At 46.6% G+C, this 23,028-nt stretch overlaps 1 protein-coding gene across 1 annotated transcript in view; it reads right to left on the bottom strand.

Annotated features, from left to right (window-relative positions):
- Nucleotides 1–13,965, bottom strand: part of LOC149365065 (uncharacterized) — a 28,112-nt gene extending 14,147 nt beyond the window's left edge. The window contains exons 1-3 of the mRNA XM_089575146.1: nucleotides 12,670–13,965; nucleotides 7,260–7,397; nucleotides 6,547–6,703 (exon numbers count right to left, since the gene is read on the bottom strand). Coding sequence (XP_089431272.1) covers nucleotides 6,547–6,703; nucleotides 7,260–7,397; nucleotides 12,670–13,117 — 743 coding nt within the window. The 5' untranslated portion in view covers nucleotides 13,118–13,965. The remainder of the gene's footprint in view (nucleotides 1–6,546; nucleotides 6,704–7,259; nucleotides 7,398–12,669) is intronic.
- Between the last annotated feature and the right edge of the window lie 9,063 nt (nucleotides 13,966–23,028).

Raw genomic sequence — 23,028 nt, forward strand, 5'->3', positions numbered from 1 at the left:
GTAACGCGCCGCTGGAACAAAATTGACACTCCGTAGAGCTTGCGCTCTCTCCGGGTGGCCACAAGTTGGCCGCCTAAATGACGTCGAGACCTACCAGTCTTCTTCGGCGCCTTCTAAAAAATCGGCCGTCACACTCTTGACGCACAAGAAATCCCGCAGTGGAGCCCCTGGCCCTCGTGGTATGTTGATCCAAAGAACAGCTCTTCCGTGCAAACCCTTATGACAGGGCAAGTTGCCATTGAGCCGGTCGTTGTGTGCAACTCGTCAGACTGCGTCCTCTTCCGCATCCCGCAACGCAAAGGCGCCAAGGCGACGGCCGATAGAACTCAGCCGGACAAGTCTTCTGAGTCGCCGACTGCCAGGAAAGACAACCAGGAGGACGTCATCACCAGTGGCGGGAGCAGCAGCAGCAGCAAGCTTAATGAGCCAGCCAAGTTTTGCCCGGACAAGCCCGGGCATCAACACAGCAGCTCTCACAGGACTCTGTCGGGAGCTGAAACCTCCGTGAAACGCTTCGGTGAAGGAGGCCACACCGCCAACGACGCCGTCCCCTCGACAGCGGCAGGGGCGTCCAGCGACAGTTCTCAGGGTAGATCGCCGCAGCTCAAGGCCAGCACGGAATCCAGCCTCGGGGGTAAGCGGAGCCCCGGCAGCAGTGAAGGGAACCTGGCTGATGACCCGCCCGAACGGGAAGTCTACTCCGATGCATCGTCGACGTCACCGGTGAAGGAGATGACGCCGGCTCCCGTTCCGATTCAAGGGCAATTCGAGATGCTGCTGCGCAATTCGGATGCCGACGGTGACACCCGTTCTAGCGAAATGGAGAGGATCAGCGACCTCTCTCACACTCTGTCGACCACGCAGGTGGCGCACGATTCCAACAGCAGCAGCCCGGGTAACGCGTCGACGCTCTCTTCACAGCTAGACTCCTCCGTCGCGTCGATTTCCGCCCCTGCCAGCAGCGATTCCTCGCCGGGCAAAAAGAGCGGCCAGCATCCGGCTACGGAGAACTCGGAGGAAGACCGCAGCGCATCGAGCGCTCATAGCAACGAAGTGTCACCCGTGGCGAGCGGCAGCTCTTCTCCGGTGCCGTCGTCGCCTTCCAGAAGGATCACGTGGGGCAAGGCCAAGAGCTACCCGGGCAGCGAGACGGTGTCCGAGCTCGAAGACGAGCGCTCCGTCGACATGGCGTCGGAGTTTAGGGCCATGCGAAAGCGACAGGCCGCTATGGCGCGCCCCCCCGTCAGGCCTCGCAGGCCGGTGCCGCCGCCTCCGCAGACGCAGCGAAATCTCCGCGATCAGCGAGGCAGGGCGAGGGGCATGAGGCGGCTCAACTCTAAGTCGCGCTTCGACAAGGACAGGGACAAGGACTAGAAGCCCACAGTTTGCGCAACGAGAGGCTGCGCCAACGTATACGTATCGATTTGGCATGCATTACAGCTCGCCGCTCATGCGATTGGTATGCTACGCGGCCGATAGCATACCACTCCTATCGCTTGGATAAGCAACAGTGGTCTTAGTCGGCTACAGACAGGTCCCTTAGCGTAAACGGCGTTGTAATTTTCCTCGCTACGAACAATATTTGTAAAAAAAATACGATGACCTGTGATCGGCTTGTGAAGCGCCATCAGAAGTGCATTTTGTTTTACATTGTCGCACATGAATTACAGTATTGCTATTGCTTATGTAATGCACACAATGAAACGCTTTAAACAGATTGCGAATCTGGAGACGTGATCTATCAGCGCGTGATATACGTTAGCGCTGACGAGCAAGTTATTGTGCTCCAGAGGGTGAGGCAGATTTGGAATGCAACGGCTTCGTGCGCGTCTAGTTCTTGTTGCCAGCGGATTCAGTTAAGTGTTTTGCGCCGGGCCGTTTGATTGTTTGTGAGATACCTGAATTTGTTGTTCAGCTAAAAAAAAAATCGAAAACAATTCAAGCCCTGTCTGCTCTGTCTGGGTGCCGCAGGCTACCAAATAGAAAATAAAAAGAATCCCCTGTACTGTTTATGGTTTATTGGGGTTTAACGTCCCAAAGCGACTCAAGCTGTGAGAGACGCCGTAGTGAAGGGCTCCGGAAATTTCGACCACCTGGGGTTCACTGACATCGCACAGCACACGGGCCTCTGTACGTCCAACCTACTGCTATCAAATTAGTAAACCCGGAACCCGTCACTCCAGTCTGTGAGGTACTGTCAAGAAGACCCATTGCAACTCCTGAATGCGTGTGTTCTAACTGTGGTTTCCACGAAGGACAGAACCTGAAATTTTTTAGGTTACCGCGGGGCGTTAATACACACGCGTTACGAAGAAACACTGTAAAGTATCTTCGCGAAGATGCAAGTCTATGTTACAGCCCCGCGACAGTCAATTTTTAAGCATTTAGCGCTCATGCAGAGCCAATTTTTAGCACTTTCCTGAGTGGAGTGTGTAGCGAACCTCTGCCGTAGCTACAGACCGGGAGGGAGGAACGGGCCTGTATAGAGGGAAGAGGAAGGCGCTTATAACTCGGTTCAGACGAAGCCAGCCTACTGGAAGGTGAAGTGAGGCATGGAAGCGACGAAGCGCACACAGAGGAGAGGGTGATGATCACGGCGAAGAGGAAGCGAGCCATGGGCGACAAGACTCTCTGCTGTTGCGGCGTTTCAGAAGGACAGGCCCCCATGCGTAGCGCAGGTCCGCCGGCAAGACCTCTCTCTATCGTACTTCTTCTCTAGATGCAGTTCCTTGACACTTTATTTTATTTATTTATTTATTTTGAAATTATTTATTTGACACTGTCAGCCCTTTGTGGGGCTTTTACAGGAGTGGAAACAGAAAAGTGTAAGAACAAGCAATACATTTTAATGTAGGTATTTAAAAAAGAAATTGAGTACATGCTGTTAACAGCGCATGGAGTAAAATAAAAATATTTGTAGTCATCACACAATAATTCATAACAATATATAAAAGGTATACAACGGTAGATGCACTCAAAAATAAAACTCATTAGCTGGTGAAAAGAATATCGGTGATGCCTTTCATGAAGGCGTCGACGGACGCTCTTGGGAAAGAAACTACACTTAAAACAATCAGTGCAAAGAGAAGGAGCTGGAATAATTGACGATGCCGTAATCTCTCGTTAGACTGAATTCCAAAAAAATTAAAATTTGCCAATATTAATCTAATTATTTATAATTATAGGTACAAGTGTTCTAGCCTTTCGTGCTTTATTCGCGACGCGACTCTAAAGTCCGAAGTCCAGCTTGTGAATAGAGATCAAAAGGGAAGGTATAATGTCGGTAGATATTAATTATAAACCTGGCAGCAAGTCGCTGCACCTTTTTAATTTATGAAAGTTATTTTTCACGTATGAGTCCCAGACAAGCCTGGCGTTTTCTGTGATCGGTCTAATCAATGTTTTATATGGTAGACATTGTATTTCAGGGTTACATGATATATGTCTCGCCTAACATAGAGTTTCTTACTATTACCTAGAGGGAAAGCTGGTGGCGCTGCACTTCAGCCACTATGGACGCTCAAAGCATCATGGGGCGGTGAGCTACTTGTTGCGAGACAGTTGTAGTTTTTCGGGAACACGAAGTGGCACTACTGAGATGTTTCATTCCGAAAACGCTGTTCGTGTGTGCGCAGACGACTTTCGCGCGAATGCAGAGTGTAAAAACCATAGTAGTAAAACCGCAACGACACACAACGCCAATAAAAGGTTTCACTTTTCCAAAATGTTATTAAAAAACCTTTTGAAGTATTTAGCCAACTAAATTTTTTTTGAAAACATATTTATTTTTAAAAACGCGCCTGTTGAGCACGAAATATTTGTTTTTGTAGTGTTCATCACTTGGCCAATAGGAAAGCTAGTCATCTCTTATTTTGGGCAAACTTTGCACTTAAGTGCTTTTCTGCTCGTTTGTTGCAATCATTAGACAAGATATTGAATGTTAGGATGTTTGCAGTTATCAAACAGCTTTATTTTTCTATTATTTTTGGACAAAAGTTGCAGTTCCGCAACAAGTAGCTCACCGCCCCATGATGCTTTGAGCGCCCATGGTGGCTGAAGTGGTCTCGAGGGGTCGCCATGCAAACTCCCATAGACGGGCGGCCAGCTTTCCCTCTAGGTAATAGTAAGACACTCTATCTCGCCTAAGGCTCTGCAGTGCCTTTCGAGCTTTTGAGCACACAAAACCTATGTGGGTACCTCTCCTTTATTCATTAAAGTCTCTCTCTCTCTCTCTATGTAGTTGTTTCAGCGAAGATAGGAAGTAAATATAAGGCCCAAGTACTTACGTTGCATTGCCTTTTGAATTACTTGATTATCTACGTCACAGAAAAAATTCTAGGCACTTTTTGCCCTAGTAATTGACGTAATATAAGGAGCGTTTTCGTCGGGTTTAGGACCATTTGCCATTCATCGCGCCATTAATTTGCTTTTTTCAAGTTCGAGTTTAGTTTTCCCTCGTTCCTTTGTGTTTTGATGGTGTTATGAATTATGCAGTCATTTGCGAAAATTATGACTGGTGCATCAGTGTTTTCAGGAAGATAACGAATAAAAATAAGAAATAACTGGAACGATATGCACCATTTTGTGATGGACTCTTCCCTAAATGTCACCTTAATTTTTGTTTATAATTTTGGATGCAATACTTTATCAAAGGCCTTGGCGAAGCACAGAAAAATAACATTGGTCTGGCCACAAGAATTGGCTGCTTTGGAAATGTCATGCAGTATAATTCAATCAGCTGAGAAGTTGTCAATTACCCTTTCCAGAAGCAATGTTGGATTCTAGATAATAAATTATATTTCTGTAGATAAGACTGAAAGTATTTTTATGCTATGTACTCGAGCAGCTTATAGCAAGTACTTATGAGCCACGATTGCATGATATTTAGCTATGTCCACCGTTCGGCAACTTTCAAAGATCGGAATAAGTTTTGCTAGCTTCTATTTTCTAGGAAACTAACCACTGCTGATTGAGGACTGAAAAATAAGAGTAAGGTATTTTGAACTCCATTCTGCGTATTGCTGTAGAAATTTATTTGGCGTGCCATCAGGCCCTGGGCTTTTCTTTGTCTTAATGTTAAGTAAGATGGTTTGGTTTATGGGGGTTTAACGTCCCAAAGCGACTCAGGCTATGAGGGACGGCGTAGTGAAGAGCTCCGGAAATTTCAACCACCTGGGGTTCTTTAACGTGCACTGACACTGCACAGTACACGGGCCTCTAGAATTTCGCCTCCGTCGAAATTCGACCGCAACGGCTGGGACCGAACCCGCGTCTTTCGTGTCAGCAGCCGAGCATCATAACCACTGAGCCACCGCAGCGGCTGTGTTGTTAAGTAAGAGGTTCAGTACGCCTTGTTCGGTGATTACTACATTATTTATCGCTGGCCTATCCTCGGGAGACGCGAAATTTGCTGTAAAACCACTAGTTTAGACTAAAAAAAATAATGCATTAAAGATTTGAGCAGGTGGCTGGTTGTTTTCGCCTATAGCTGCTCTGGATTCAGCCGACGGATTAATAAACCTCCAGAATTGTTCGGCCACCTCGGTTAAAAAATGGCGCGAAGTGGAAAACTTATTTCAGGAGTCCTTCAATAGAGGTTTTAGGTCTCTACTGATAAGATGAATGGTTTCTCTTAGCTGAACGCTAGGATTAAGTAGCATGCTTTACGCTTTCACTGTAGCTTTCGTTTCGCTTGTGTTTTTCTCGCGTAATCCAAGGATTCGTTTTGTTAATTTTCCTAGCGCGTGTGGGATATATACCGCTCAACACATAACGTAACCAGTTCAGTGAAATACTTCCAAAGCGCATCAGTACCCCGATTTGCTTCATGTAATTCTTTGAATATATCCGGTAAACCTTCTAGCGCGTCCAGAATACCAACATCACAACGTCACCGGCAGCAGCGAAGTTTACAATTATTTTGCGGTCAATACTGGTAGAAATTCTTCTTTGTATGTTGAAGGATGCTATTACCATGTTATGGTCAGACAAACCACTGCAGATCTCACAATTACGCAGGAAGGAAGCCGAGTGTGAAGAAATAAAAGAAAGCTCGGGGACAGAAGAAGAAGTGGCACAAATTATTGTACAACATTCACGACCTGTAATAAATTGAAGGCAAATAAAAGTTATAGTAGATGCTCGCCGCTAACAGTTTTTTTTTCACCAGTGAATGCCGGGTCTAGTCGATTCCTATAAGGTTGAAATCTCTTTGTAATATTTGTCATCTGGATGCAGTTTTAAGTCCATGAATGTTTTGAGATATGTGAGCACATCAGAAGAGGACCTGGGAGCCTTATAAACACCATCAATGCAGACAGCGCGATTATTCAGCATGATCTTAATCCATGCAGTCTCAATATCATTCAGAGTGTCAAGAATAGAAAAGGGAATGGTATTCGCTACACGGCCCCCTCTAGTGTTTCTATCTCTATCTTTCCTTACTATGGTATAAGCTGGCCGAGTAACAAGCGTCCAGTATATCTCTGTGTAGTCAATCGCACACGCACAACCACACACAGTCATACTGTCGAGGATGCCACTCACCGGCCCCTCTTGACGACGGGAGCCATGGGTCTCCTCTCCGGATCTACCTCGTCGAAAAGTCGCATGAGAAGTTCGGTGTTCTTGACTCGCACCACCCGCTCCGGAGATCGGGGTCTCCGCTCTCCGGACCCGTCGGGAGGGGTTAGGGGTCGCACCGCTGGCCGTGAGAGAGAGTGAAAAGTCATGCATTTGTACGGTGCATACATTACATATGTGAGAAAGCTGTTGCGCACAACCTGCTCTTTGTCAGGACATTCTACGTTTCGTGACCTACGACAAGCATAGTTTTTTAGTCTTTTTAGCTGCGGAATTACGAATTCGAAACCTGACACTACCTGTGCAATTTGCGGGCGCGCAAACAGGCACCGCCCGTGAGCCCGAGTGAGACGTTGTCTTTCCTTTTCTATCTTGGCCATAACCTCGATCCGAGCAGCGCTGAGCAGTTTATCTGAATGCTGCAAGCTAGTACTAACAACATGTACAGTCTTTGTCAAAAGTAACCAGGCTCCATGGTTTGCTTCTCATTCGTATAACAGAGCCCCCACGGCTTCCCTAAAGATCAAAAAGTTCTTTGAAGGTGAGAACAGGGGTTCTCCTTACCACACAGAGATTTAGAGCTTGAGGGCTGACATAATAACTTTAATATACGACTATGAAGAAAAACGTGCAGCCTGGTTACTTTTGACAAAGTCTGTACTACTGTCGGACCTTACCTGTAATGTCGTCCTGGGTATCGTGCTTGAAGAGCGGCGGCAGGACGGGCATCCCGATGGCCGGAGACACACCGCTTGTATCGTCCGGCTGCTGCCAAAACGACTGTGGCAGCGCACGCAGTTTCATCGGCAACGGCTCTGCGATATCGGTGATAGACATTTTTTGCTGACGTTTCTATTTCCTTTACATTTTACGTTTCTTTTTTCGAGAACAAAACAGTTTCCAAGATTAATGTTGCTGCTGGCTCTTTCCCCTGGGGTTCGTGCTTGCATAGCATAGGGTGGCGTTGGTCCATTCCAATTAACTTCACAGGTCGTTATTGCTGACTGTTCCGCCAAAATTTGCCTGACAACATTTTTGTTCACTACGCAAGATCATACAAGTGTTTCATGCTTGAAGACACATGCGCAGTAATGATGCAGAAAACAAAACTGCGCGTATTCACGTTGTTTGAAATTGTGCGGTTGGTTACATATGTTAACAGAGGGCTTCGGTTTAGACCGGATAGGAGGGAGGAGGGGGGGTTACTTTAGGAGTGGGGAAATGTTTGGATTAATGAGAATAAACGGTTGGAACTGTGCATAAATCACTCTGCATTTGTGATGTGCAGTGTGCTTCTGTATGTATTTATGCTTATTTGACCTTTATCCAAATCATGAACACTGCGCAATAATGGTCAGTGCAACGAAAGTTGTCATTGCCTTACACTGCACTCATTCTGTGTAAGCGCCTATTATATACGGACGACGCATGCGGGGTCTATGTGAGAGAGAACGTTGGAAATTCAGCTGGTATCTGACCTTCGCCCGATAACTTCTACCATGACAACAGCTAAGGAGAACGAATAACGATATTTGTTTCAATAAGCCCTTAGTGTTAAAAAGGGAAAAAAAAGTGGACGCACTCAAAGAATTAGCTTTGAGTGGAACGAGTTTCGTTAGTCGGGACCCGCTCGAAATGCCAGGGTCGATGAAAATGAGGCAACCGGGGCAAAATACGCTTACAAAGACTACGTACAAAAAGTCACAAAACAAGTTGTAGGCCTCTGATGTAAGTGCGAAAGAGGAGAGCAGAACTCGCTTGTAGGTGCGCATTATGGGCTGGGCACGTGCGCAGCACAGCGAGCTGCCGCCACGCTGACTACAATATATACGTTGCCACTAGCGCGCGTATTGATTTGCCAAGGCAAGCACCTTCGCCCACCGGCGGTGAAGGTCAGCCAGAGAGAGAGGGCGAAGGGAATTGCCGCGCTTCCAGGTACGCCCCATGTTTTTCCCTCGGATTGGCGGGAAATCCCCCGATTGCGCTAATGGCTTCACGAACACGGCGGCGGCCACGGTCACTATCAGCGCGTCACGCCGGCTGGCGTTGCACGGGTGAAGTAAGCGGCAGGAGGCCTCGGAACTGCAGGCCTTGCGGGCAAACATCAACATCGCCAGCCTAGTCCAATGCTAGACGGAGTCTTCTTCCAGTGATACCCAGTAGTGCAGGCAATATTGATTTCTGTTAATTTTTTTAATTCTTTAAGCAGATGTGATAGGAATTATGACAACGGGCCAGCTAGCAGTCATACATAAGCACGAATGTCGTATCTCCAGTGAGCTTTGCGACGTCTCACTTCACATCATGCAGCAACATCAAGTGGTATACAGTGGTAACAGAAAGTGGCATTACACAAAATAGCAAATATTTGAGCCGTAACGCATATTAGTTGACAGCACCGCAGTTGTAAAAGTCCTGCTACACAAAAACTAAACACTGTTTTGCCGTCTGTCGAGAGCACATTTGATTTTCTTTCGTAATGTGTGCCGACGGCTTTGTTGTTTTCTCTCCTCCAAAATCGGCACGCTACGTTTGAACATTTCTATATAGTTTCTTTTACGCATCTAGGTGAAATAAACTTGGCTTAATTGTTTTTGCTCCTTAGAACTTTCTTTCTTTTGGGAGGGGGGGGGGGGGGGGGGACTGCTTAAATCCAGACAACATTTCTGGCACAACGAATACACAGTGTTGCCACTTATATACTTCAACAAAACCGTAAAGCATTACTTCCATGACTTCGGAATACTTCAGCTTTCCAAACAATGCCTTGTTTGGGAACTTAGCCAGAACCTTAATTCTACAGCGTGAAACGAAGAAAACAAAAACAGCACGATGTTTAGCCGGAGTTTGACTTCGGTTTCAGCTGCCTTCACCAGAGTTTATAACCGAAAAACAACTGACAAACTGGTTACTTATCAGGTTAGTATTACTCATTATCTATTATCAGTAGGTTGTCTAGAACTGTAATTACAATCAAATTCTCGCAGTCTGATCCTAGCGGTCTCACTCTGCGAGTTGCACCCTCCTGTAAAGCTTGCAGCACTGCCTACATGGTTTTTGAGAGGAGAAACACGCAGTACAGATTGCAGGAAGTGACGAAGCAGTGGTGTGCGTTCGTTTCTTTTTTACTCTTTAGAGGAGGAACACAAGACCTTAAAGTAGCAAAAAAGAAAGGAGGTAAAATTACTTTCAATAAAAACTTAGCACATTTTTTTTTAATACAGCGGCAGAGCGGTAGAAGTGATATGCGGGTAGGATAGAGAAGTTTCTTCCCTTCGCGCTGAGACAAGGACCGAGGTCAACGTGAACTAGTTGGTTGAGGTGAAACAAAATTTGAAAGTCGCATAGCTGAACATGCGTCACAAAGAATAAAAGGCCAACACGTACTTGAAAAACCTTGTCAGTGGACAAAACGAAAAATAGATTTGATTTATTGGGGCTTAACGTCCCAAAGAGACTAAGGCTATGAGGAGCGCCGTAGTGAAGGGCTCCGGAAATTTCGACCACCTGGGGTTCTTTAACGTGCACTGATATCGCACAGTACACGGGCCTCTAGAATTTCGCCTCCATCGAAATTCAGCCTCCGCGGCCGGGATCGAACCCGCGTCTTTCGGGCCAGCAGGCCAGCGCCGTAACCACTAAGACACCGCGGCGGGTAAAACGAAAAATAGAGTTTCAATGGCAACTGCCGCGCCCAGATTTTAGCTACTGAACGCGGCTTCCGTTTACCATCAGACATTGCCACAGAACCTGACCTAAATAAGGTTCAACATCTTATTCACTCACGTTTCAACAACTAAAAAAATGTTCTTTTTTCAGTTGTACTTCAGCGTAATTTTCCAGCGTTGTCTTTTTCTTGGCATGATGTGTTATTCATTCCTAAAGTTTCCCTGCAATGTACATTGTTTAGACTCTTTTTGTGAATGCCTATTTTTCATTAATATTTCTTATTTGTATTTATTTTATTTTAGTGCATTATTATAACCTGTAACTAATGCCTTGTACCCCCACCTCCATGTAGTATACCCTCACAATGAAGCCTTTGAGGGTATTTTGAATAAACAAATAAATATTTGTGTGGTTACTTAGCAAAGCTGTAAAGCGCGCTAAACAAACTAGCTTTTCATAATAAAAAAAAAAACTGCGCAAACCACGATGGGACACTAGGCAGAAACACGCACACACACACGAGCGCGAACTTGCAACTACATAGGCCAAACAGGGCGCTCTCTCAATGAGAGGCTCAGATAGCATGCTGATTCTCTAAGTTCGTATGGTGGCTCGAACCTGCCTTTGCATTGCCTTGGATGCAAACCCTGAAACAGGAATAAGGAAAAGAAACAACAGTGCTGTCCTCTCCGCCGCTGCACGGTTGTTATCGGGGCGCATCTGATAGGCTGGCCCGGGAAACTGTGGAGGCTCTCAAGATTAGTAAGACGGACGCTTGCGTGAGTAAGGCATCAGTGTCCTTCCCAAGAAAGAAGTGGAATTCCTTAGCGTTAAATAACAGCCGCTGTTCTTGTGCTTGTCTTTTGTTGTTGTTGTTGTTGGTCTTCTGCGCCAGGCGCGCTGAGCTTTGTCTGGTGTGGCTTCATTTTGTGCCTATCACTGATGCTATGTTTTGATGGTAGCTCTGGGCCCGCCGGCTCCTACATGTGTGGCTCTAGTATTTGTACGCAAGCGCTTTCGTTGCTTCTTAAGGCGGTGTTTGGTTTCTGGGAATATAGTTGCAAGTTTTCGCTCGTGTGCGTGTGCGTTTTTCTGCCTCGTGTCCCATCGTGGTTTGCAATAAGTTTTCTCGATTACATCGCTTCACCAACTAGCTCAACAATCTGCACTACTTAGCTTTTCGCGGACTTTTATCTGCCAGGCATTGTCTCGATAAGAACCTTTCTGCAAGCATTAGATTCATAGTGAAACATTAATTAACTCATGCCTCGGGTATGCAGGCATCCGGGGCGCAAGTCGCGATGTGAATAAGTCTGCAGGTGAAGGTGAAGAACTGCATACGACATGTCAAGAGCTTTGTTTCTTTGTTCACTATCACAAGCATACGCAGGTTTTCACGTCTCTTACAACTATTAGAGAACATTACAAGTACTAGAGGTCGAGTACGGTGGATCATTGGTTGCACAGGCAGACCTTAGACTTTCTCAGCTGTTCCAAATAGTGCAATGTGGCGCACGATAGCCTTAGCTGTTTATGCGTCATTAAACTCAACAAAACACATCATATTAAAAAGAAATAGTAAAATGGTGCAGTTTTAAGTCGCACGCACGTTTTCATCAAAACAAGGGCGTTCTGACACTATTCTAAGCCATTACTTAGCGCAAAAGCAAGAAATGTTTATCCGCTAGATCATAATTTATCAGGGACCTGCATTTAAACGAAAACCGCACGATATCCTATGCGTGTCGCTACAGAACCATCTAAAGATTGTACAAGTTTACTGCGCTTTTTTCTCACAAGTCTTTATAAAAATGTATCCGCCGCGCTGGCTCAGTGGTTATGGCACTCGGCTCCTGACCAAAGAGTCGCAGGTTCGATAGCGGCCGCGGGGTCGAATTTCGATGGAGGCGAAATTCTAGAGGCCCGTGTACTGTGCGATGTCAGTACACGTTAAAGAACCTCAGGTAGTCGAAATTTCTGGAGTGCTTTACTACGGCGTCTGGGCCATATAGCCTGAGTCGCTTTCGGACGTTAAACCCCACAAACCACTCTTTTTAAACATGCGTGCAGGAGGCTTACCAAAAGCAGTCGTCGCTGATATTAGTTTTCTGAACTATCTTCTCAATACACGAAGTGGTGTGAGAGTTAGCGCAAGTATTCTGCTGCATGCTCCACAGATGTTCACAATCTTGAGCCTCTCTCTCTCACGCACGCACGCACCCCCCCACACACACACACACACGCGCACACACACACACACACACACACACACACACACACACACACACACACACACACACACACACACACACACACACACACACACACACACACACACACACACACACACACACACACACACACACACACACACACACACACACACACACACACACACGCCACACACGTCTTTCCTACCTTTCTTGGGCTTTGCCCTGACTCGGGTGGACACGCAGCGGCCTTCGTTCAACGCGCTGAGGTCGCTGACGCTGATGACGCTGCCCTTTCGTGGGACCGCCGGCTTTCCCGCGCCCTTGGCCGCCGGCGCCTTCTTCTCCGGTGTCGGCCGAGGAACCGCCACTGCGGGCACCGAATGTCCGTGGTGCTCGAACCCTGGAGCCCGAACATAGATGGGCCCAGAAGCCGTGCTGCTGCCGCTTGGTGAGGCGACGTTCTCGTAGTCCGACGACGCGCTCAGCCACGGCTGCTCATCGTCGGGCGAGTTCGGCGTGAAGTCGCGTAGCCAACTGCCTTCTCGAGCGCCGGGCTCTGGAGAGTCGCGGCACAGAAGGCTACTGTCGACGGAGCCGCGGCCGCTGTCTTCGTCTTCGGAAGGCAGGGCTTTTTGGTGGCGTGTTTTGCTCATGATACCAATGGTATTCCGCTCTACTCCATTAGTACGTGAAATCTTTGGACGCCTCGAACAATGAAGATTCACCGAAAAGACACTGGCGCCAAAGATAGCTAACGTCAGTTCACATGAGGGCGGAGATACTGTCAAGTACCTCTCTGCACAGCGCTATACAAGGGTAACCGAAATTTTCGGTGGCAGGCCACGCTGCTAATACAAGAAGCAAACCAACGTCACAAGTTCAGTGTATATCGGCGTTCCCGAGGTAATGCGCTAATTAATACGTTCAGCGGGAAGATGCCCACGGGCAGAAACTCTCCGTTTGGTCACGACACGTGGTCATTACCGGGAGAGGGCTATCGCGACCAGCACTGATCGCTTTCAATCCATTCCAGCTGCGTTCAACAGGCCCACCGCACGACACAACGAGCATGCATTGCTCTCAACACTAGCGCGAATTCGCTGCCTCGCACCCCGTGGACACCAGGCTCTAGGCGCGCATTCACGCAACAAAAACAAGGACAACTGAGCGTGGCTGACGCCATGCCACGCTGACGTCACCCATTTGCGCGCCGGACGTCCTTTGTTCACGGAGATTCGTCGAAGCCCAGCGGCGCGAAAGGAGAAGGCGTGCCACAAATCGAAGATCAACAGCGCGCGATTCTAGCCGTGCCCCCTCTTGTGCCTGTGTCTCGACTGACACTGACCTGCGACGCTTGCCACGAGCACAACTGACGAGGCTCTAAGGCTGCAAGACGGGGAAGCAAACTCCCGGCACTGCAAGCCCGCTCAGGGTTTTCGTCTCCGTTCCACGTGCGTCACTGCCGCCAGCGCCTGGGAGAGAGGTGGTGGTGATCGTTGAAGGCCCAAGAGCTGGAATGCGCCCCTTGTGTTGGGGCCCACCGACTGCGGTTGTCATGGGGACAGGTGCGTGGCGCTGCTGTGCGGCTCTTCAGCGGTGCACTCAGGCGTCGCTTTATGCCGGTCAGGTCGAGTTGCACTGCCCCTTACGAGTGTTCCGCGGGCAGCGGTTGGTCCTTCACGAAAGCTACTGCCGATAGCCGGAACCGGCGCCCGATGTCCGTCACGTTACGGGAGCCACTGTTGCATGAAGGTCGCATTCCGCTGAGGGATATATCGCTCCACAGGAATATGCTGGAACACCGACTCGCATGTGAACGATGTGCTCTACGATCTGTTGTCGGTCCTCTTCTCGTGCCATCTTAGAACATGCCGCTCCGGCTTTCCGAGTATTTCGCTCAGCTGTATTGTTAGAAATAATTTCGCAGTTGCAGTTTCTAACTCTTGTGTGCCTCGTGTAGCAGCTGCCGTTTAGAAGACAGATGATATGTTGCTATAAGGGGAACTAGGGTCTTTCTCTAATGAAGGAATCACAGTCTGCTGTGTGCACTACAGTATTTTGTGCTTCCCAGCTCATAAATTGTAGCGTTACCGCTATTTACGCCATTAATGCGAGACGTCACGTACAGCGCGGTGACGAGCCAACGTTCGTGCAGCGCGGGCGCGACAGGCGTTTAACTACGGAAACTAATGAAGGGCATTTCCTTCAGGTGGACCAAAGTTTGAGATATATTTTTATTTTGGCTAGAATTTTCTACGAGAGTCTGCCAGTGTCTAGCTGCCTTACCTACTGCTTCTACTGATATTATAATAAGGTCAGGGGCGCGTACATCACCTCCCCCTCTTCAATCCGCGGTCTACGTTCAGTGACCCGGCGGATAATTAAGCAAAGGCTCAAAAAGACAAGCTGCAACCACCCGCAGTCACATCTGAAGAAGGAACAGAGCAGGTTCCGAAACGTCTTCTTTTTTTTTTTTCATTTTATGGTTGGCATTTTTTCGAACTTAAATTCCTCTCCCAACCAGACAGACCTCTGTCAAACGTTTTCTTTTTATTCACTTCTACGTTACGCTGGCTTTCCAAAATTCAGACAAAATATCTTTCGCGGGTAACATTCAGAACTGCGTCATGTTCTCCTTTAGCTGCCAACTCATTCATCCGCTTCTTCCTGACAACTTTACTACTACATCTTTTCAAATATTGTTTAGCTTCAGGAGCCATGATTATGTAGTTAGTAACTATAATTTATCTGGCTTAACGTATGATACAAGTACTGCTGCAAAATATAGAAAGTATTTAATTTTTTGCCGCTCTGTTCAAGCTTTGCATGTCCACTCTGTGTTGATGTAGTTGCGGAATGAGGAACTGACGATTCTTCCCGAGCATCTCACTAATACAAGCTTCTCTTCTATTAACCCGAGCAGACTGTTTCCAGCAGCCTTTTCACCTGTCAACTTCTTCCTTACTTTAGTGATTGTGTGTTACTTTTTTCACTGCTTTTTTACATGTTTATACTTCACTACTTCGTCGTCTCTATTGCGTCTGTACTATGTTAATTTGCGCATCTTATTGATTTTGATTTCAACGGCTGATACCCCTTCGTTAATGATGAAGGTTTCATTTGTTTTTCCTGTGTGGATTAAAATTACTGTACTTTGTGTCCTTTCCTTTCAGGTGGCCCTCTCTAGCAAAGGGCGCACCCGTTGTCCAACGCTATGATGCTCTGAAAATCGCGCTTTTGATGGAGCCTGTATAGCTGCCGCTGCATCACACTGCGCTCAGGTTCGGGCTCCCGTAATGACAGACACCTCCACGGTGTTGACCGCGATGTTCAATGCGCTCGTAAAGAAATGACAACTAAGCCACATCAAAAAAGTATACCTCCTGGTGTTTTATTCGACACTTTGCAGCATTACACAAGTTTTCATATGTGTGTTTTATCTAGGTCCCTTCGGGTTTTATTTTTCCTGAATAGGAGGGGGATAAAAATCGGGCGATTTTTTTTTTAGCTCAAATTTGGGTACAAGTTGGGTTATCCAGCAGAAGGTCTCCATGATTCGGACTTTTTAGGGTTATTTTTTGCACCGAAAGATAATTTACTGTCTGCGCTCGTTTTTGCGCGGAATGAACCGAATCAGTGGTGTCCTGTGTCGGCACTTCCAACAAAAATAAAGATTCCTATTTGTAATGCACATCTGCTCCCTATTACTACCTACTGCATAACTGTGTGGGGTACAACAACAAAGCACCACAAACTGCGCAGAAACGTGCAGTCAGATTGATTGCAAACATACCATGGCATTCCCATCCGTTTCCGTACTTGGCATATTATGCAGCCGTTTAAATCCTCCTTGTGTGCGTATAAAAACGCAGTTAAAACAAATAATGAGCACATGCTGTCAGCCTTTAATCTTCATCAGTACACACCATTGCAAAATACACGATGTTGCCCTAGCTTCTACCTTTATGCCCCACCTCATATGGTAAACAGTCTTCATCTTATAACACACATTACCTTAGTGGCTCAGTGGTTATGGTGCTCGGCTACTGACCCGAAAGACGCGGGTTCGATCCCGGCCACGGCGGTTGAATTTCTTCGAAGGAGAAATTCTAGAGGTCCGTGTACTGTGCGATGTCAGTGCACGTTAAAGAACACCTGGTGGTAGAAATTTCAGGAGCCCTCCACTACGGCGTCTCTCATAGCCTGAGTCGCTTTGGGACGTTAAACCCCATAAACCAAACCAAACACATCACCTTAACATGATGGCAAAAAAATGGCTGAGGCTTAGCTAAAGTTAAGCCTAGTCAGATGCGAAGCATATTGATGGATAGGCTTGGTAAAGTTCCTCGCTTTGTTCTTCAGTTGTTGTAGAACGTTGTCGCCGAGCCGCATATTGAGCACGCCGCTTAGCCAGACGTTCATCCCGCTCTTCATCGGTCTCTGTGGCACGCTGAAGCTTTCGCTTCTCGTTCAAATCAGCCCTGCTTCTAGGCGGCATCCCAACACCTGGCCGCCTCGTAAGTGCCCGGAGAGCGAGGCAAGCTCAGCTTTATACCGCTGCTGTAGCGTCACGTGGTCAGCTGCAGCGCCTCTGATGTGGAGCCTCCACCGCCGCGGCCGACCGCGCGAGCCGGCAGCCCATCTCTCCTCTGCTGTGACGTCATGCTGTCACGTGGTCAGCCGCCGCGCCTCTGATGTGGAGCCTCCACCGCCGCGGCCGACCGCGCGAGCCGGCAGCCCATCTCTCCTCTGCTGTGACGTCATGTTGTCACGTGGTGTCACGTGGTCACGCTAAAGTTCAATGGTAGCCCCACCGCCGCGCTCGACGGGCTGTAGTGTAGCTCTAGTAATATGCTTTTGGCATAAAAAATGGCATATGTATAGAAGAAATCTTACGCAATCAGTTACTGTTCGTCATGTACATTTTCAAGTCTTTTGTGGTATCACTGTAAATAAGTGTGGTGTATTGTAATGTATGTTTTCATTTTATTTTTATGTATGTTCACTTTCTTTTGCTGTGTGCACGGTGAGCGTTACTCTGTTTTTTCCTTTCTCTCGGTTTCTTTCTTTTTTTTTGAGGGGGATATTATTATGTTGCATTCAAGCCTGTTGCACGTGAGAATACTGCTGTCGATGTGTACCTGGGGCGCTGGTTGCTACTCCAAGCTGTCTTAGGCAGCTTTTAAGGCGAAAGCCTTTAATACCTCATAGTGTCGTTAGCAGCCGTGTCGGCAGCCGTGTCGGCAGATGTGTCCGCGTTTTGACGGGTGTCCACCGAGTTATGTGAGACAGTTACTGCGTAATTTCCTTTCCTCAAATACAATTTTCAGTTTCTTCATTACGACCCCCCTTTCTTCTTTCACTCCCACTTCCTCCCTTCCTGTATGGTGCGGTTAAGGTGTCCACTAGATGGCAGAGAATTGCTGCTCATTTCCTTTCCTCAAAAAACGTTGCGTTCAAAGGGCAAGGCATCGCGCCGAACGGGTGGTGGCGTTCCGTGGACTCCCTGGCAGCGCTACAACACGCGGTCGCGTTCCACTCCTAAAGGCGAAGCTTAAGCGTCATTAATTAGCAGTCAATGTGTACTTAGTCATTAATCAGTAATTAGTAATTAATTAGTATTTTGTCATTACTTTGTCATCAATTATGTGTGACGTCATCCATAGGCAAAGTGGCGCGGAAAATTTCGGCTCTACGCACTTTAGACAGCCAAAGTGCCCTCTAAATGTTTTGCCCAGTGTCCCCTCTTCTCACTGTAATGTGTGCTAAAGATATAAACTTTCAGTTTCAATTTCAGAAAAAGTGCCGTACTTCAGCTCATTTTGTTTTTCATAGACAGCATTTAAGTTACAGGTTGCACCAAAATACTTCTAAAAATGTTATTTTTTCTTATTTATTACAGTTATTTCGGCACGAGCATTCCCATCATCTTCGCTGCACTTTCGTCCATGCAAAACCTGAAACATTCAGTAAACACGACAGTGCACGTTAAAGAACCCCAGGTGGTCGAAATTTCCGGAGCCCTCCACTACGGCGTCTCTCATAGCCTCAGTCGCTTTGGGACGTTAAACCCCATAAACCAAACCAAACACGACAGTAACCATTTTAAAAGCACAAATGCCTTGGAGCAGGAATTCGTTAGAGTGGCTAGCGCGTGATTCAATTGCATCGCATCCCTTTATTACCTTAAAGACTCGTAATTCAGTGGTAGTACATAAAGCGTGGGTACAGGAATAAACATAAACTTATGTGCGAAATATTATCGGTTAAATGTGGATATTACACATGGTGAAAATGTGGATTGGCAGGTGACTGCAGTGACGTCATGTGGAAGGATTTCATGGGCGAGCGAAGGAAGAATGATGCAGCAATCGTCTTAGTATCATGTGAACGAGCGAACTGCAGGGGATGACAAATGCGGAGGGAAATGTTTGCCGGAGGGCTGATGTAGGGTGGATGACGAAGTTAGCTGTAAAAAAAAAGGGAAAAAAAACGTATGAAATGAGCGCCTACTGACTATATGAGGACGAAGGTTTGTTAGGCCGAATTTTGTTTTTAAAGATAACGTGTTAACGTTGTACGAATAGCATGAATGAATGACATTCGTCTGCTGACGGCGCGGAGCAGCAGGCCCGACACGTACATACCAAGGCAGCTCTAACCACGCCACGAAGGGCGGCGGGGGAACTATATTGACCTGACACATGCGCGGAGAGCAAACACGGATACCGAAGAAATTTGCAGCTCTTGTCGCGATGTGTAGTCACGCACGTAGTACAAATATGCCGAGCTCGCCATCCAGTGTGGCTCAGTTTTCCACCTCAATTATAAGCACATGCGCCGTCGCATCTCACTGCCTATCCCGGGCGCAACAAAAAAGCAAGAATACAGAGTAAATGATGGCCTGCAGTGCGTATTTCCGCCCCGCCGATTTCTTTTGCAGCACACCGATAAGCAACGATTTTGACTGACTCACGTAAGTTTTGAGCAAGCCCTGGCGGAAATATTTTTCAGTCGCAGTCGCTTAACAAACGAGGTTTCTCAGGCTTCAAAAGGAAGCCAAGCCGCCCCGGCTACCTTTTGAAGCAAATTGTCACAAAGTTTTCAGTGCTACCAATGGCACTAGGTGCTCCAGTCCATGTCAGCACACGCTCCGAAAGCTTACATTCGACGACTACTGGTTACAAGCATTGCATACATTGAATCGCGCAGGAAAACTGTATCTTAAATTGTTCAGAAGTACATGCACAGTCAAGTGGTCGCTACTCAAAAATGTAGCCGTCGAGGGTGGTACACAGTTCACATCAGTCAGGATCACTTCTCACAGCCAAAAGCGCATGGTAAACCGCCGCAGTATTTCCAATGCTAATCTTATTACGCTGAATCTTTAAAGAACCGCGGGAGAAACGAGAACGACACAAAGAAGTGGAGTGCTCTAGTGCTGTCGTTTGTCTGCTTCTTTTTCGATTCCTTATTATCGCGCTGCTTTATCTTTTCATGATGAGCAACCGAATTGCCCAAACTGAAATTTTAATTGGTCATACACTCCTTCCTGAGCTTGGAAAATAGAAGGAACTTGCACAGGTTTATCTTTCCTTTGACCGCACAGTCCTAACAATGCGGTAAATAAAATATATATGTGTCGCTTTTATGATTTTGGGTGCTTAACGTGCACGCGTGGATAGTACGTATACATTAACTTGTTGCGATGACTGTGAGAAACGCTACCCAAAATCGCGGCGCACCGTATGTTAAAGTTGCGTAGGGCTTTAGGCAGGGGATGTAATATTTTCTAGGGACCCTAGTAATTTATTGTAGTTTTGTTCGAACAAGAGACTTCTATGCAAGAAGTTTTACATTTAGCGGAGCGTGGCGCCAAGTTTCAAGAAAACAAGGGCTTTGCTAGCTGATGATAGGATGGGAGGGACATATGAGCAGGAATCTTCTCACTTGATTCTCTCTTCATTTTTCACATATGCGCACTCCAGGTTAGATGTTACGCCCATGTATTTAAACAATTTTTTTAATTCCACCGCGATGCCAGAGGTTACATAAGGGAATGAAAGAGGGTTACGTTTGCGCTGAATTAACGCGAGTTTGCATTTATCAGGATTAAATGGATGAGGACAAACATAAGCTGGCCTGTAGCGGGTGGGTATATCGCGTTCTAATCACAAAAAGGCCACTATCACCTAAAAATGAGGTTTTACAAGCTAGAAAACACACACAAACAAGAAAATACAGGTGTCGCTGTCATCGACCTATTTTGCCGGTAAAATGCGAGCGTCGACACCAAAACTTCTTTTTTTTTTGCGCGGATCCCAGAGACTACACCGCCATACACTTCAAAGCGGCGCCATCCATTCCTTTTTGGTAAGGACATCTCCAGTTTGAACCGACCGGCGAGATTTTAAAATCCAGGGACATTCTTTGACGGATGCTTAGTCTTGATGCACTCTTGAAACGTACACTGGACATCCTACTTAGGGTGGCATTTGGACCATTTAAGGACGCACTCAGGATGTTTGGTGCCGATGTCACACATGCAAGCCATGTCAAGATGAAGAAACATGTCCCATTAGTTTCCTAGTTGAAAAAAAAGCAGGGTGTTCACAAAAAAAGAGTGAAACACTGAGGCAACGTATGAGCATTGAGCGTTAGCAATATCGAACGAATATTGCGTCATTAGCCATCTTCGCTATAACCAGTACAATTTTTTTGTTACATCCGATTATCTACTTTTTTGACGCCATCCTATAAAGCGCAAGAATATAAATCGATTGACATCACTTCGAATGTCCTATGTCAATTTGTTTGGCCGTAATGGACATTTGAAGTTTAAAGAACTCACAGTTTGGGGAACGAAAGGTCGGTGCGAATTCGTATATGCTATGCTTTGATTTGACTAGTGACCTTGTACTCCATAACACGCTGAATCATTTGGTACCACTCCCGAACATCATCTTCATCATCATCATCAGCCTGACTACACCCACTGCAGGGCAAAGGCCCCTCCCATGTCTCACCAATTAACCCTGTCCTTTGCCAGTTGCGACCACCATATCCCCACAAACTTCTTAATCGCATCCACCCACCTAACTTTCTGCCGCCTCCTGCTACGCTTCCCTTCTCTTGAAATCCATTCTGTTACCCTTAAGGACTAGCGGTCATCTTGCCTTTGCATTACATGACCTGCCCAAGCCCATTTCTTCCTCTTGATTTCGACTGGGATGTCATTAACCCGCGTTTGTTCTCTCACCCACTCCGCCCGCTTCTGATCTCTTAATGTTACACCTATCATTTTTCTTTCCATAGCTCGCTGCGTTGTCCTTAACTTAGCAAAATTTATCACGACACTAGCCCTAAACACTGCTCTTCTGTGCAACCATAAAAAATATTGTTCTGCACCAATTCTATAATTATGTGGTCCACAATCTGTGTACCAATGGTACCACCCACTGGTTCCACTTGAATGACTTTGTGCTTTATATTAACGCGACCTTGAGTAATGCGAGTATTCGAGCTAATGCCCAAAAACAACAGTAAGCTAGCGTTCACTGATGACACATCTTATGGATAAGAAGTTCACATTGGCAGACTCGCTTATGCAATTCTGCACATGCACGAAAGCATACCTGGAAGGTTGGGCAGGAACAGTCTCTCGGGGTCGCTAGTTACATATCTAGCTGAATACTTTCGAGCCTGTGCGTGCACAGACACCATGAAATATTTTTTACGGTTGCAGAGAAGAGCAGTGTTTAGGGCTAGTGTCGTGATAAATTTTGCTAGATCTATGACCTGTTATGAATAAACAGTAAGTTGCAAATTTTAACATTGCAGGTAAAAACTGCAGTCCGTGGTAAGCATACCGCAGGACTGAGGCCATATGCAAATGAGGAATTGGAAGAGTAGAGTTTGGCTAGCAGACGTTCACGACTTGAGAGCAACAACAGATCTGCCACGACCAACCAATTTATTCTCATAGAATGAGATCAGGATTAAGAGTTGCTGCAGCAGATAGAAAAATAAAAACAAGAATGATATTTCTTAACGATATAGTGGGTAGAGGCAAAATGAAAGCAGATGTGAATAGGCACTGATCACTGGTATTTTGTCAAACTGGATTTGAAAGTGAATGCCAACCTCTTGGCAGACTTTCTAGACCAAGCTGGCATGCTTGGACAGTGTGGTGGCAGCGAGAGTGGTCAGGGTGATGAACACACAGAAAAAGCAGAACGTCATATGTAGCCTTAATCTGAACTGACTCCTCAGACCTTTCAACACTGTGTGTCAAAAAACTCCTTTTAATTCGAACTCTGCCTAGTTCAAATAAATTTTTGGTCGTCTTCGAGAATAAATTACTAAGAGTGAGCTCTGTAAACACATGAATTTTCACAACAAAGACCAATGAGACATTTGCCCACAATAAATGGGTGTCATTCCATAGTTCGCTATAGGTGTCATACAGCCCAAGCATGAAACAGTGTTGCTCAACACATAGTGCTATCTGACTGAGGGATGTCTTGCACTTGCTACAGCATGCAAGAAATGAAAAGGCAGGAGG

Source organism: Amblyomma mixtum, chromosome 2, assembly GCF_055824585.1.
Source record: "Amblyomma mixtum isolate Tamu chromosome 2, ASM5582458v1, whole genome shotgun sequence".
Classification (NCBI taxonomy): domain Eukaryota; kingdom Metazoa; phylum Arthropoda; class Arachnida; order Ixodida; family Ixodidae; genus Amblyomma; species Amblyomma mixtum.